Genomic DNA, 16,694 nt, shown 5'->3' with positions numbered 1-16,694 from the left:
GCACCTAACCTGTACATACAGATCACTATCATTCACTCATTACTCAAGGTCTAAGAACAGTACAGATGTTTCCCTGGAAATAATGACTTAGCCGTGTATCAATTACAAATCATGTTCTCACTGTGCTGAGAACATCTTTTAATGTGTAATCGCTTTATCATAGGAACACTAATTTTCCCTAGCAGAAATTGATCTATGCTTCTATTATTTGTGTGTGATATTTTATACTATTTAGTAGGTCAGTGATGGCTGCATTATAGGACCATTATTAACGAATTGATGAAGTATGTGTTAAAAAGCTCTTTTGAGAGATGCCCTGCAATCCTCAATGAGCAAAGAAAATAAATACCTAGGATTGTATTACCATTACTTGGAGACCTGTATTTGTCAGGGAAAGAGTGCTAAACTCATAAAAACGTTATTTTTTTAAGAGGAATCAAATAGTGAATAAGAAATTTAAGGACTCTATGGGCTAATTTAGTGTTCTGTGCACTCAACTGGTATAATGCATGCAATTAATTTAATTTATAGAAGAATGATAATTGCGAGATTTATATCAATTAAAAAATATGTATTAGAGCAATATAAAAGGTGTGAATTACAACCAAGTCTTCATCTCAAATTTTTGAATGATTTCATGATGAATCTTTTTTAATTTTTACTTTAGTGATTGGGGTTTCACCATGTGGGCCAGCCTGGTCTCAAACTCCTGACCTCAAGTGACCTGCCTGCCTAGGCGTCCCAAAGAGCTGGGACTACAGGCATGAGCCACAGCGTCTGGCCCACTAATGAATTTTTTTTTAATTGTAGCAAGTGCTCTTCTTTGGTTTTCTCTCTCTACTCACTAACTCTGCTTCCTATCGTAAACACTGATATTGGGAAGGACACCCTCCAGTGAATTGAGGCACCCAGTTACATCCAAATGATTAATTGCCATAAGGGACATTAAAGATGTACCTGGATAGTCTCTGTTCAAAATCTGTATTTCACCAGGAGATGCAAATGTCTTTAAAGAGACTATTAAGTTACTTCACACATAAATCTGCAATGTACTTTATCGTATTTTTTGAGTTTAATCGGAATAGTAGTGTGTGCTTTAGAGAGTTGGAACTAAAATGATGTGCATACAAATTGGCTATTATCTTTATAAAGGATGTAGTTTTTGCTTTTAATGATCTTTTTTTCTTTTGCAGATAATACATATGTGTCGAGTTCGGAGAATGATGAAGATGTGCTAGTTACTACAGAGCCAATACCAGTAATTTTTCATAGAATAGCAACAGGTAATAGTAATACTATTTTTATTCTAGGTTAATTTTTAAAATCGTATGTGGCCTTTTTGTTTATTTATTTCATTTAGCCAGTATAACAGATATTTATCTTCTGTATCTATACATCCAGTCTCCAGACAAATTTTCTATCTAAAGTATATATTTTTAAACAATTTTGTAAATGCATACATTTAAAGTCATTTTTAAAAATGCTGACATTGCTTTTGTAGAAATATTTTCCTGCGCAGTGAAAGACTGAATACTTTAAAACCACACTTACAGCAGTGAAGATACCGTGAAATACAAAGTGAGAGCTGAAGGAATTTATGAAGCGGTTGTTTAGTTTAGTTCAATCCCATCTTTCTGCACTGTGAAAAATCAGAATAGCTTGCGTATTGTGTGTAACTCTTCAACATGACGTAATTTCAAAATATCTCTTAATTCTTTTTCAAAGGAGATAGAATCATCTGAAGGGTGGTTTTATACCATAACTCATGAATGCTTGGTAAATAGCACGCTAAATAACAATCATATTTTTTAAATTATGACTTTCTTTCAGAATTAAGAAAAACAAATGACATTAACTGTTGCTTATCCATAAAATCCAAATTACAAAAGGAAAATGGGGAGGTATGTAAGTTATATTTTTTATTTTCTTGAAACAGTATAGATATATTTAAAATTTACTGGGTGCTGGTAGTTAATATCATCATTACTGAAACCAAAATGGCATATGGTGAATGAAGCTCAAGCTAGTGGCCCAGGGATGATTTGTATGGTAGGGAGTGGCCTAAAATTAACGTTGAGAAGAAAGTTCCTTTTCAAATCATAGAAAGAAATGTCTGGTTTAAATCTAAATAAAATGTATATTTTAGAGTAAGCTTAACTTATTCTGTATTCTTTCATCAAACAATGTAATTAACCGAGGAACCCTTATGTAACTGATTTATAACTGCACATGGCTACGCGTCATTTTGATGGGATCCTTAAAATTTTGTTTGTAAAAGACGATTTCTTTAGCCAAAGTAACACAGAGGATGTACGGAGTCTTATTTTCTGTCAGTACTTAAAGATAAAAACTCATCCTTTCTCTGCATTTTGAAAGACTTTACGTGAATCTATAAATAAATATCAGGATATTAAACAAAGAGTGCAATGGAACCGGCAATTTTTTGCTTTCAGATTTCGCATTTGCTTCACCCTCCTCTTTCTGTTCGTGTCGCACCGTGTATTGTCCCCTTCTTCATCCACATCGAGAATTGTCGGTTGAACAAAGGGATTGATGAAACCAATAATTGTTAGAATTTTCTAAAACTCGAATTTCCTTTTGCACTTTCTGTTTGTTTGTTTTGTTTTCCTTAAGAACTTGAAATTCAGAGTAGAAGTTTAGGGATGGTTCCAAAACACGGGCTGAATGGATTCCTGTGTCCAAATAAGCCACATTTCTCCTGTGTTAATAGGGCCACTGTTAGGAATACCCCATGAATTTTCACATGGTCGATGTGGCTCAGGTAGTTAGAAACTTAAACTTCAGGTTGCAACATATTAAATTAAATACCCTTTTGAAATCTGAATTCTGAAACAAATAACTTTTATGTCAAAGTTCCCCTCATAATGTTTCATATTTATTTTCATAATTTGATTTTATATTATTGCATTTAAAGTTTCTTTTTTTTATACCATTGTTTAGAGTTGGCAGAGGAAGTAAGAATAGCCTGGGACAAATAATGCTGAGGAGCTTTTTAATAAAATTGAATTAGTATGAACTCGCCAAATGTTTTATCAGAGCAAAACTGAAGGTATAATTGATTACACATAAGTTTTTAATATACATCAAATATTAAATTGTGTATTTCCTATAAAATCAATGAAAATGAACTTTTAAAAAAGATGTGCTTTAAAAAGAGCTGAATGTACTCACAAAGCCATTTGTCTTACTACCTTTAGTTTCGGGGTTAGACTGCACCGAGAATGTTTTATATACAAAATCCATAATACATGTTCAAGACCTGCTTATATATAGCCACTTGCTATTTTAGAAAGGTAAACTAATTTGACCATTAAATTGTTTTCTTACTTTATTATTTTAAGGAGTCAAGACAGAATAGTACAGTGGAGGAAGATTCTGAAGGTGACAATGATTCCGAAGAATTTTATTATGGAGGGCAGGTAAGGAAGCCTGGTCTTCCAAATACCTAGTCTTAAAGTTCTAATAACCATGTTGTCCTAGTGGAAGTCTGTGCCTGAGATTTAAGGGACCTGTGTGTTGTTCAGGGTTCTGTAACTAACAAAAATCTATATAATTTATCTTTTTACATTTTCTACCTATTTTTAGAAATTAAGGTTCCCTTGCAGTTCTTTTAATTGTAATCATTTGTTTACATTGAAGTCATCTTAATTCATTAAAGAGATTTTGCAGATAGCATTTTATTGTGCTTTTGCCTCAAATTTCTTAAGCACGTTGTGTTCATTCACTATTTTGAGGTAATATACTGACACTTGTAGCAAAGTGTATATTGTTAGTGTAGAAGCTGGTTAACCTTTATTAAATTTGACGGGCCTTAATTACTGAGCATCTTCATTATTTATTTGCATTCATTGCCATTGAATTCTTGGTGTTGAAAATTGTTATGAAGGATCATCATAATTTAAATACATGAAAATAGCCTAGCCACATATATAAAAGAACTCTTCAGAATTTTTTACGATAATGTTAAAATTAAACTGAGCAAATGATTTTAGGATATGGCTATATAATATGTGGTTCTCTTTCTATGAACTCCTTGAGCAAATGTGCTTTATAAAATGGATAGTATAATGGGAATGTCTAATATGTTAAAGAAGGACATTAAAGCCAAAATTATTTAAAAGAGTGCAAGTAAATTTATTCAGAATAGTAATTTGTCAGTCAAGCATGTGCAAGGCCACAGAGAGATAGACGTAATAAAATGGGCTTTCCTCTCTTCAAGAATGACTTTCTAGCAGTGATAGTTTTCCCAATGAAATGATTCCTTTCCCAGTATAACATTTCAACATTAGACAAAATCATTCTTTCCTGTTTGAGTTTTGTTTACACAACTAATTCTTACAGAGGGGAAGTAAATGCTTTTCTTCAGTCTTGAGATTCAGTCTTGAAGTTTTTTAGATTATCTGCCAGACACTTCACTACTTTTTTACATTTGCTTTTTCTTTGTATCAATGTAAATTAACTTTAAGTTTCAAATATAATCAATTATTCTAGTCATATGTGAACCTAAGAATATTAGTGAATATATTACTTTAATGAAGCTAAAAATGTCCATGGCAAAACATACAGGGAGACTTGTCTCCAGAGATTGCTTATGTTTTTGATTCTTTGCACCTCTGAGACACTTTTAAATTATCCCTTTTCATCAGGTGAACTATGATGGGGAACTCCATAAGCACCCACAACTGGAAGCTGATTTATCAGCAGTGAGAGAGATATATGGGCCACATGCAGTTTCTCTCAGGTAAATAAATATCATTGGTGAATAAAATTAAAGTTTTGTGTTAAGACCTTGAAATTCAGTTTTGGAGTAATTTAAAGTACATGAAAAATTTTGGGTTTTAATTGTATTTTAAAGTGTTTTAGAGAGAGTCTACTGTTTCTCCTTATACCAAATGGCATATTTGTTGCTATTTTTTGGGTACATGTGGTTTAAGATTACATTGATTGCATTAAAAATTATTTTGGAAAGTTAGTTTGAAGACATATCAATCTTAAATAGTGTCATAATTAATTCCTAGAATAGATTTGGCCAGCTAGGCTTATGCTGTTCTCATAAGTCATGGCCACCTGCTTGTGAATGGTAAAAGTAAATGATGCCTACCCACTGGTATCCAAATCACATTGTCATCTGGTTCCTAAAAAAAAAAAAAAAAAAAAAAAAAAGGTGTAACTTTGCACAGTACTTGTTTGAATGACAATGTATTTTATTCTGCAGTTACCTAATATATTATTTGGTGATAAATTTACAGATCTTTTTTATTGCTTTTAATAATTCATAAGACCCCACCATCTTTACTTGCGTTTCTTTTTTCTCTTTAATGTAAGAAAAAGCTATTTCTGCCACCATAATAGTTTCCAGGAATTAGCTCTGGTTATTTCAGATTTCCATTCTTTGCCTACCGTGTAGTCTCAAAGTCTCCATGGAATTCCAGACCCCTTTCATAGTCTGACCTCAGTTCTGGTCCCTTCATTTACCCAGACTACCCAGATATGCCATATTCCCTCTTAACTTTGGGCATTTGCACAAGTAATTCTTTTAACAAGGAATGTGTCTCTTCAAATCCCATTGCTGTCTCTATTTAAGCCCCAGTCCGTGGGTCAGCTTCTCTCTGAACCTTCTTGGAATCTCCAGTGCAGATAAGTTACTCTGTTTTCTGGACTCCCTTCACATCTGGCTCTTACCTTGTTTATTATACGTCTCATGTCTTTTAATTATTTGGCTTACGTCTCCCCTCCAGACTGAATTATGTGAATGATTGGGCAGTGCTTTTTCTTGTTCGTTTTGTTTTGTTTTGTTTTTTAATTATTATTCTTTTCTGGTACCTAGCATAGTGTGGGACATACATGAAATACAGGCTGCTGACATCTTAATTGTTTCCAGTGGCAACATCTGAAAAAACATGTTCACATTATCTGGTTGTAACTTCTTCAATGGGCATATCCATATCTTGAGAGGTCCAACAAATAATTTTAATTGGGAAGTACAACACAGCTGTAATTCATAATTTCCAAACGTTTTATTTTAACTATAGAAACAGAGACTCCCTATCATCTGTAGCCTGAGATAAACTGGGGTTGTGTACCCAGACCATCTCTACTCTATTCATAAAGGTATATTAGGCTACAATGGAGTGAGAGTGTTGGGATTATATTTGGAAAAGCAAGCCTTTGCAAACTTCAAAGTTTTAGCAAATTAGCTACAGTAATTTCACATTGATCTCTGTTATGGCTCCAGATTAGGTAATATGCATATTCATATGTGTTACACAATGAGTATGTGAAGAAGACAATCGAGGCTATCAATGCATGGGCCAAAACAATGGCTGATTTTTTAAAAACAGTAATTGAACTTTGCTTGAAGGCTTAAAACTTTAATTTGAAGCACAATAATCTACGTCTCCATATACACCAAAATACATCTATGGAATGTAATTAACAATCATAATACAACATAGACTTCAACTTCTTTTTATTTGAAATATATATTTTGGTTTAATGGACAATTTTAGCACATGTTGATTTATTTTATAGTTAAATATTTTTCTAAAATGTCTTTCCAAGCTATCTAGGCCCCAGTCATATTGCCATGTATAGATGAAGGTCTTTTTTTTTTTTCTTCACCAAGCATTTGGTGAAGAAACGATCTGTAGTGATCTGCATTAGTATTTCCTATTATTAAATTAGTGATAATTGTTAGCTATTGAGATTAGATTAAACAAATGTTTGGAAATTCAGCCAAATGAAGTACCTCAAGTCATATAAATGTTTTGAATTTTTTCCCCTTGCCCTTTTCACTTGTAATAGTTTTGATCCAGTTTAAATCTTTATGAATGTAAGCCATGTTCCTGCCGCCTCTAGATTTTCTTTAGCTATAGAGGATGTTTCCAAAATAAATAACTTGCTAGAGGCCTCATGGTATAAAGGTGATTCACAGCAGTACTTGTTTGATTTACTTAAATGAGAATGAATTTACTGTCTAGTCTCAAATACCCAGACTTGGACTCAAGGGAAAAGAGGTGGGTAGTTAGGCATAAGGTCTTGAAATCATCTTCCTTGCAAAGTTCTAAGTCTATTGAAAACAGACTGTTCTAATTAACTGTTCTTTTACTTAATTGGGGCTTAGAAGAACTTAATGGAGTTTGAAGAGCAAAAGTACCTCAATATGCACAATAGGCTATTAGAAGTCTTTTTTTAAATGCAACTTCTAATGAGAAAGGCAGCTAACCACATCTAAGTTCTTCGTAAGAGATGGAAGTAACTGAGATTGTCTAGGCAAAATCCTCTTAAAGAAGGCTGAAAGAAGGTATAGAAAAAGTGAGTGATGATAGATGTATTACTTAATTAGGTAATGACAATTCTACCTGGCCATCCTATCCAAAAGCCTACTACTGGCTGTGTAGAATTATACATGTAAACACTGATGAAAATTCTGATTTATAGTCTCTTGTATAGGAAGTGAGTTAGGCCTTGGGGGAACATGAACTTTGTGATCAGTCTAAATACGTCTCATTTTGAATCATTCAACAAAATACATTTTATGTTTTTCATTGTAAACGTACCTCTCTCTATGAAAATAAAATTGATCAGTGTCATCTGAAAATAAATTGAAATTAGTATTTTTAGAAAGGGAATTGCAGATCAGAAAATTCTTGTTTATGAAAGAAATGATTCTGATAGTTTCTTTATGAAATTTAAAACTTCCATTTAATATAAAATATCCTTTGCCTTATGATCATGCCATCTTTCATTTAAAAAATTGAAGCCATATGAGTAATGTCTAAGCTTTTTATTGTGACTAATGCTTAAAGTAGGCTGGGAGCTTCTAAAACGGTGACTGTTTTATTGTGGCTGTTCTATTGTGAACAGTCAACTGTTGTGACTGTTTCAATCACTTTTGTTGCATGGGCAATTGTAGGGTAATGTTGGGAAGCGAGCATTCTGAGGATTTGGGGTGGTTTAAGGAACCTGTATCACAACACTCATGTCCACCAAACATATTATCTCCTTAAAAAAACAAAAACGGTAAGTGAAACGAAAGAAAAAAAGTGCATACCACAGAATGCACTGCTTTAAATTCTCTGGATTTCTGAATTCTCATTTGTAGTGGCCAATAGGACTGCTTACAAATCTTCTGGTTCTGGTCTTATAGTAGGATTGTGTTTCCTTGCTTTACTCTTTAATATTAGGCCTGGACATATCACTAATTTTGGCCAGTGCTATGTGAGCTAAGTGCTAGTGTGTTGGTTCCTGTGTTCCCCCAGCTCTGCTTCCTTGGGCTTTAGTGATGACAGTGAGCAGCTCCTCCCCAACCCCTCATTCCATAGTAACCATAGGTGGGAGTGAGATATAAATCCTTTTTTGTGTTAATCCACTGAGATTCTGAGAATGCTTATTACCACAACATACCTTAGCCTACATAGATGTATATCATTCATCAAAAGAAGATCTTGGATTGAATATTTTTTAATCTCCTTTCCAGCATGTTGAGTCTTCACCCTCGGCCTCCAAGTCAAGGAATAAAAACAGCCTGACTCTGAAAATCAGGGAAATAATGACAGGAGGCACAGAGGGGAAAGAAAGGAGGGAAGAGCATTTCCCCAAAACACGGGGACATAATCTAGATGTAAGCTTCAGGTGCTTAGATCCTAGATGCTAACCACTACTCCCAAAGCAAGGACTTTCTCCAAGCAAAATTGAGGATTTTTAAGCTGACTGCAGAGTTGTAGCAGTTGTTTATACTGTACGTCTTATGCACAGTTTTACATGAGCTTCCTTTCTTATCTGTATCTATTTTTTAATTTTTTCTCAGCTCTGTTGTTCTTTAGAGAAATTTATAGCTACCTTGGATACAGTCTTGCAAATGCTTTAATCTGCCAGAATTTCTTCTTGACTACTGAGTTTGCATATTTCTTGGCCCATTCACAAACATCTCTCCCACGCTGGGCAAAAACCACACATTGAGTAGGCATGCAGAGATAGACATGCAAGCTGTTGAGTTTCAGATGTCACAGGAAGGTGTATGTATCTTCACAAAATATCTGTCTTCTCAAAATATAACCATCCAGTTGTTGAAAGAAGAAATAGAGTCTTATTTCCCAGGAACATGTGGTAGAGATTCATGCATGCATGTATGCATATTTGGAGAGCAAATTGCTAAGAATTCTAACACAGTGGCATCAAAAGTCCACATTCATTGGAAAAAAAACAACAACCCTTTATACATATGTGCTTAAATGAACGAATCCACATTTAAGATTTTGAAATATCCAAAATCAAATGACCAGATTTCAAGATATGTAGATTAAAAGAATAGCTCACCCCAAATTTAATGTGCCACTTACATGTCAGGAAAGATTTGTGGAGCCATTCTTTTCAGACCAGAATGAAATAACTTCATCAGATCATTTCTGGGTTGTTTCTCTCATGTTAAAAAAAATTATCAATTTGATGTGATCTTTTCACAGTGAATAAATATAGGCAGCACATGAAATTATTTTGAGTTACAATAAACTGAATACTGCATTCAGGACACAATCAGATATCTAGCTTCACAATTCAAGTTGTAGTCATATTTCAAGCATTCAACTTGATTGTGCATTTGCTATTCATGAGATCCTGGGCTACTGCAAGTTATTCAGATATAGAAGCAATCCTGATGACTGGGTCGCTGCATCTGGACAAACTGTAATCACGCTTTGTAATCGCTCAGTGGGAAATATGAAATTACTGGCATTATATAAAAAGGCCATCACAACAGAAATGGGTTTGCATATACACAGCGTCATTTGTGGATTATTCGAAATCTAGCATACAAACAAAAAAGTATATTTATAGATCTACACCTGCAGAATCCAGTTAATTGGAAACCTTTAGGGCCTGTGCCTCCTTAAAATTCCTTATTCATGCTCTGCTATGGTGAAGAAGAGGAACACTTGCAACCCTTTCATTTCCTTTTTTAAGAGAAACTGATAGTGTTAGAAATTGGGAAAATACTTGTAACCAAAACATCGTTTAATAAATTATATACAAAATACTTAGAAATTCACACATAAGAGGTCTCAGAAGCATGTATGCACATTCTGATTATTCCTTTACGATAAATTCTGGTGTGGTAATCTGGAAAATTATTTATAGAGAAAACAGTTGTGGATAAGGGTCTTACTGATTTTTCTTTTTTAATCTTCCTGCCTGTTAAATATAGCAGAGTTTTGCCAATGCAAGTAAGTTTAAAAAAAGTTTTTTCCCCCATTAAATTGGCAAAGATGGGAGAAAAAAATGCCTGGTAATGATGAGAATGTAGGAAAAGGTCATCATGGTAACATGGCTGGTGTAATTATCAGTTGTTATAACCATTTAAAACAGTAATACGTCAAGAATCCCAAATGTGGTTATAATGTTTATTTAACCCAGTAATTCAAGAAGCGCGATTCTATGAGAAGACAGATGCACATAGATTTTTTTATTCAGGGGGCCGTTTACCAATATTTATAGTATTAAAACAAAAGCAGGCAAATGTTTTATTATATAATTATGTATAAAACTGTTAATATATATAATATAATTATATGTACATATATAACATAATTTTATGTTATAAAATTATGCATTTATATAAAGTATTATAATACTATGTATTAGACAAAGCCATTATGGTTTTGAAGAATATTTCATAATATGGGAAAAGCAGCCGATTATCGAAGAAGTGAACGAACAGAACCAAAATCTTTATATATTACACTGTGTAATTCTTGTATACATGGAAGAGATTAGAATGAGATAGAAATAAAAAGAATTGTCTCCATATGGTGGTATGACAGGTTATTTTTGCGAATTTAAAAATTTCTCACATTTTACATAATGAGCCTATATTACCTTTTTAATCAGAAAAAGTAGGCGTATGTTTTTAGAAAATACATAACATTTTTTCATAAAAAAGTTTTATACACAATTAAGAGTTGATATGTAAGTACTGTTTTTTACTCTTTATTTTTCTATTTTTATTTTTTAAACATTATTTTAGCTTCTATGCTTTTGGTAATCTGCTTCAGAGGATATTTGGAAGATTTTCCCCAGGATATGAATATTTTTGTATCAACTTCTTCAGTAATGGGGAATTTTTTTATTCTGTCAACATGCTATAGTTTACTTAACTATTTCCTTATTATTTTATATCCATTTTGTTGTCAATTTCTGCTCTTACACACATGGCTGTAGGTAAAACTTGGAAATATTTGTTATTATTTTCTTAGGATTAACTTCTGGAAGTGAAGTGTGGTTGTAGACAGGACCTCTTCACACCCCTGAAACTTTTCTTGAACATCCTTCGTCCTCTTTCCTCATCGTTGAGTTTAGCGGCTTTCTTTTTACATGCCTCACAATGGATATTGGATCTGTTTTATTTATTAATTATTTGCCAATGTTCAGGGCCATTCAAACTATGACCATTGGACTCTGAGGTGTGTTTTGAACAGACCTGTGAGCTATAAGTGGTTTTGCTTTTTAAAAGGGTTACAAAAAAAAAAAGAAAGAAAGAAAGAGAAAGAAATATTCAGCAGAGACTATACATAGCCTGAAAATTCTAAAATATTTTCTGTCTTCAACTTCACAGAAAGTTTGCTGTACCCTGAACTAGAGGCAGAGATGAAAGTGCTCATTTACTTGCCCTTATTCTTGTCATACTTACTGTATGCTTTCATATCGAACTTTGCACATAATCTTATCTTTAAGATTAATGTTTATCATTTACTACAGACATTATCGATGCTTTGTTAGTTTAAAAAATTAATTTCTATAAGAATATTTATTCATTTACTTATGTAATCTGTAAAAATATTACCATGAATAAAAAGTGCAATTTCATTAAAAATGGAAATGTGCTCTCTCTCCCCCTCCATATATATATTTGTTTGTTTGTTTGTTTGTTTTTTAGACAGAGTTTTGCCCAGGCTGGAGTGCAGTTGTGTGATCTTGGCTCACTGCAACCTCCACCTCCCAGGTTCAAGCAATTCTCCTTCCTCAGCCTCCCAAATAGCTGGGAGTACAGGCATGCACCACCATGCTTGGCTAATTTTGTATTTTTAGTAGAGATAGGGTTTCACCATGTTGGTCAGGCTGGTCTCAACTCCTGACCTCAAGTGATGTACCCACCTCTGCCTCCCAAAGTGTTGAGATTACAAGCATGAGTCACTGTACCTGGCCGATGTTTTAATATGTATATATATATATATATATATATATATTTTTTTTTTTTTTTTTTGCCAATCAGTTTGAGCTCTATGAGGTTGCTCAGGTTAGCCTTGAACTGATGACCTCGCCTTCGCGAGCGCCATGACCTCCGGCGGGAGCCACTTTGGACCCCAAATATATTTTTAAGGAGAAAGTAGAGGAAGCACACAGGCTACCTTATATTCGGATATGCTGACTTTTTTTGGTCACATATCAAAAAGCAAAAATCTCCCACATTCTTTTTTCATTAAGTTACATAAAACAATTACAAATTTTTTCTGTGAACCCTATAAAGTGCCCAAATTATGTATTATATTCTATTACTTGAATATTCAGTAGATAGAAATTTTTATTTAGTGCCAGATATTGTGCTTTATACAATTTTTAAAATTTTATTTTTAATTGACACATAATAACCATATATATTTGTGGTTTACAGCATGATGACCAGTTTCTCCACATCATCATCTTGCCGTTTATGTGTCACAACCTCTGGTATTCTGCTCTGGACTACTATGAGATCAGCTTTTTTTAGATTCCACAAATGACTTAGATCATGCAGTGCTTGTCTTTCTTTTCCTGGCTTACTTTAATTAACACAGCGTCCTCCAGGTTCATCAATGTTGCGGCAAATGATAGGATTTCCTTCCTTTTTATGGCTGAGTAGTATTTCATTGTGTGTGTGTACCACATTTTCATTATCCACTATTAGAATTTCATTATCCAATATATAGAATATTATCCATTATTCTATTTTTAATTTTTGAGGAATATTCATACTGTTTTTCACAATGGTATACCAATTTACATTCCCACCAGCAGTGCAAAAGGGTTCCTTTTTCTCTACATCCACATCAGATTGGTTATTTTTTATCTTTTTGCTAACAGCAATTCTAATTGAGGTGAAGCGATGTGATATCTCACTGTGGTTTTGATTTGCATTCCCCTGACGATTCATGATGTTGAACATTTTTTGCATGTACCTGTTGGCCATCTGTCTGTCTTTTGAGAAAAGCCCGCTTTGGTCTTTTGCCTTTTTTTTTTTTTTAATTGAGACGGAGTCTCGCTCTGTCGCCCAGGCTGGAGTCCAATCGTACGATCTTGGCTCACTGCAACCTCTGCCTACCTGGTTTAAGCGATTCTCAGCCTCCTGAGTAGTTGGGATTACAGGCATGTGCCACCACACTCGGCTAATTTTTTAAAATTTACCAGTAGAGACAGGGTTTCTCCATGTTGGTCAGGCTGGTCTTGAACTCCTGACCTCAGGTGATCTGCTCGCCTTGGCCTCCCAAAATGCTGGGATTACAGGGATGAACCACCACACCTGGCCTTTTGCCCCTTTTAAAATCAGATTATTTGTTTGTTTGTTGGTCTTTGTTCTTGAACTGTTTGAGTTCCTTATATATTCTTGGTATAAACCCCTCATGAGATGCACAGCTTGCAGATATATTTTCACCCATTCTGTAGGCTGTCTCTTCACTCCGTTGATTGTTTCCTTGGTGTGCAGAAGCTTTTTAGTTTGATGTAATCCCATTTGTCTATTTTTGCTTTTGTTATTCGTGCTTTTTAATTATTATTCAAGAAATCCATGTCCAGACAAATGCAATGAAGCATTTTCCCTATGGTTTCTTCCAGTAATTTTATATTTTGGGGTCTTACATTTAAATCTTTAATCCACTTTAAGTTGATTTTTCTATTTGATGATAGGGGTCTATTTTCATTTTTCTGCATGTGGATGGAGAGTTTTCCCTGCACCATTTATTGAAGAGACTGTCCTTTCCTCAAGGTGTGTTCTTAGACTGTCCTTTCCTCAAGGTGTGTTCTTAGAGCCTTTGTTCTAAGTATATGGATGTACTTCTGTGTTCTCTATTCTGTTTCACTGGTCTACAATATCTATTTTTATTTCAGTCCCATGCTGTTTTGGTTACTATAGGTTTGTAGTACATTTTGAAGTAAGATAGTGTGATGTCTCCAACTTTGTTCTTTTTGCTCAGTGCCTTGGCTATTTGGGGTCTTTTGTGGTTTTATGTGAATTTTTGGATGTTTTTTCTATTCCTGTGAAGAACATCATTGATATTTTGACAGGGATTGCATTGAATCTGTAGGTTGCTTTGGCTGGTGTATGGATGTTTTAGCAATATTCTTCCATCCATGAACAAGTAATTATCTTTTCATGTTTTGTGTCCTGTTCAATTTGTTTCATTAATGTTTTATATTTTTGATTGCAGAAATCTTTCACCTCCTTGGTTAAATTTATTCCCATATATTTTATTTTTTATAGTTGTTGTAAATAGGAATTTTTTCATTTATTTTTCAGCTAGTTCATTATTGGTGTGGAGAAACACTACTAATTTTTTTGTGTGTGTTGATTTTGTCCTGAAATATTATTAAATTTGGCTATTAGTTTAAACTGTTTTTTTGGTGGAGTTTTTATAGTTTTCTATATTTATGATCATGTCATCCACAAACAGGAACAAATTGACTTCCTCTTTTTTAATTGGATATCCTTTATTTCTTTGACTAGGACTTCCTGTACTGGCTTGAGTAAGAGTGGTGAAGGTGGACATCCTTGCCTTGTTCCATATCTTAGAGCAAAGCACTGAGTTTTTCCTTATTCAATATGATGTCAGCTGTAGGTTTGTAAATTTGGCCTGTATTGTGTTATGTTCTTTCTATAGCAAATTTATTAAGAGTTTTCATCATGAAGTGATGTTGAATTTTATCAAATGCTTTTTCTGTCTGTTGAAACGATCATAATGTTTTCTTCATGATTCCATTAATGTGATGTATCATGTTTATTGATTTGCATATGTTGACTCATCTTGCACTCTTTAGGATGAATCCCACTTGGCCATGGTGTATGATTTTTTAAAATGTGCTATTGAATTCAGTTTGCTCATATTTTGTTGAGGATTTTCGCATCTGTGTTCATCAGAAATATTGGCTTGTAGTTTTCTTTGTTGTTGTTGTTGTTTCCTTGTCTGATTTTGGTGTCAGGGTAGTGCTGACCTCATAAAACAAATGTGGAAGAATTCCTTGTCTTCTGATTTTTAGAATAGTTTGAAAACAGTTTGCAAAGCACAGATCTTATGATGCTTTGATGGTTTTTAAGAACTAATACCTATGCAAATCATTTTTATCCTTTCTTTATGTAACATTTAAAGATATTACCATAAAAGAATAAGAAAGTTGAAAATGTGCTCAATGTTTTAATATATTTTTAGTGGAGAGAATGGACAAAGCATAGAAACTGCTTTATATTCTAATATGCTTTTTGGTCGTATGTATTAGGAAGCAGAAAGGTCCCTAGATTCCTTTATTCATTAAATCACATGAAATTATTCAATCATTAAATGTTTCTTCTCTGAACTCCATAAAAGTGCCACAATTATATATTATAATTATATTCCTTGAATACATAATAGACATAAATACTTAGTGAGAACTTAACTATATGCCAGATACTGTACTTTACAGTTTGATTTGGACATACATTCAATGCATGACTTCCCCACTATGTTATTTTTCATTTGGCAACCTTTTTCACATCTTTAAATCTTAGTGTTCTCATCTGCAAAATGAATATATCTACCTCACAAGACAATGATGAGATCATCCATTAATGCTTGACCTGATTTCTAACACAAAGTGCTAGTTTCTTTAATATTAACTAAAATACATGTATTCAAGTCTCAGCTCTGTTATAGAGTGATGATGGGTAAGTTACTTTAGTACTCTAGGCCTCAATTTACGCATCTATAAAGTAGAGATGGCAGTAGTACCTTTAGTGTTTTGTGAGTACTGTATTATCACATGTATGTAAGATCTTTAGAATAATTTCTGGCACATCAGTCCTGAGTAAATATTGGTCATTAACTTCTAGCATTTCAGTTATTTCTGTGGTTATTATCTCTCACTATGCATAGCATTTATAACTTCAGAATTTTATAAGAATATCAAAAATATGTAGATGTGTGTATATGGAAAATATTAAAACTTGTTTTTATATTCTTTCATTCACTTAAAAATTATGTTGGTTCATGGCAGTACCTGGGCTGTCCAAAAGTTGGTCTTCATAATTCCTTCATAACCACAGTTACTTGTTTTATTTTTTAATATCAGACTTTTAGAGCTGTCTGTCAAAACATTGACATTTATTTATTTTTATTTTATTTTATTTTCGAGACAGAGTCTCTGTCACCCACGTCAGAGTGCAGTGGCATGATCCTAGTGCGCTGCAACCTCACCTCCCAGGTTCAAGTGAATCTCCCGCCTCAGTCTCCCTAATAGCTGGGACTATAGTCACGTGCCACCACGCCCAGCTAATTTTTGTGTGTGCATTTTTATTAGAGATGGGGTTTCACTGTGTTAGCCAGGATGGTCTTGATCTTCTCACCTCGTGATCCACCAGCTTTTGCCTCCCAAAGTGCTGGGATTACAGGCTTGAG

The 16,694-nt window shown here is 33.7% G+C and overlaps 1 protein-coding gene across 3 annotated transcripts in view; it reads left to right on the top strand.

The window, feature by feature from the left end:
- PARP8 (poly(ADP-ribose) polymerase family member 8) overlaps window positions 1–16,694 on the top strand; it is a 181,706-nt gene that overhangs the window by 96,983 nt on the left and 68,029 nt on the right. For all 3 annotated transcript variants that reach the window (XM_002744994.6, XM_008992086.5, XM_035291597.3), the window contains exons 5-8: window positions 1,194–1,283; window positions 1,831–1,901; window positions 3,363–3,440; window positions 4,668–4,762. In XM_002744994.6, coding sequence (XP_002745040.1) covers window positions 1,194–1,283; window positions 1,831–1,901; window positions 3,363–3,440; window positions 4,668–4,762 — 334 coding nt within the window. The remainder of the gene's footprint in view (window positions 1–1,193; window positions 1,284–1,830; window positions 1,902–3,362; window positions 3,441–4,667; window positions 4,763–16,694) is intronic.

The sequence above is a fragment of the Callithrix jacchus genome, chromosome 2 (genome assembly GCF_049354715.1).
Source record: "Callithrix jacchus isolate 240 chromosome 2, calJac240_pri, whole genome shotgun sequence".
Lineage (NCBI taxonomy): Eukaryota > Metazoa > Chordata > Mammalia > Primates > Cebidae > Callithrix > Callithrix jacchus.
The sequence above is the reverse complement of the archived record's forward strand: the minus strand, read 5'-3'. Positions and strand labels throughout refer to the sequence as shown.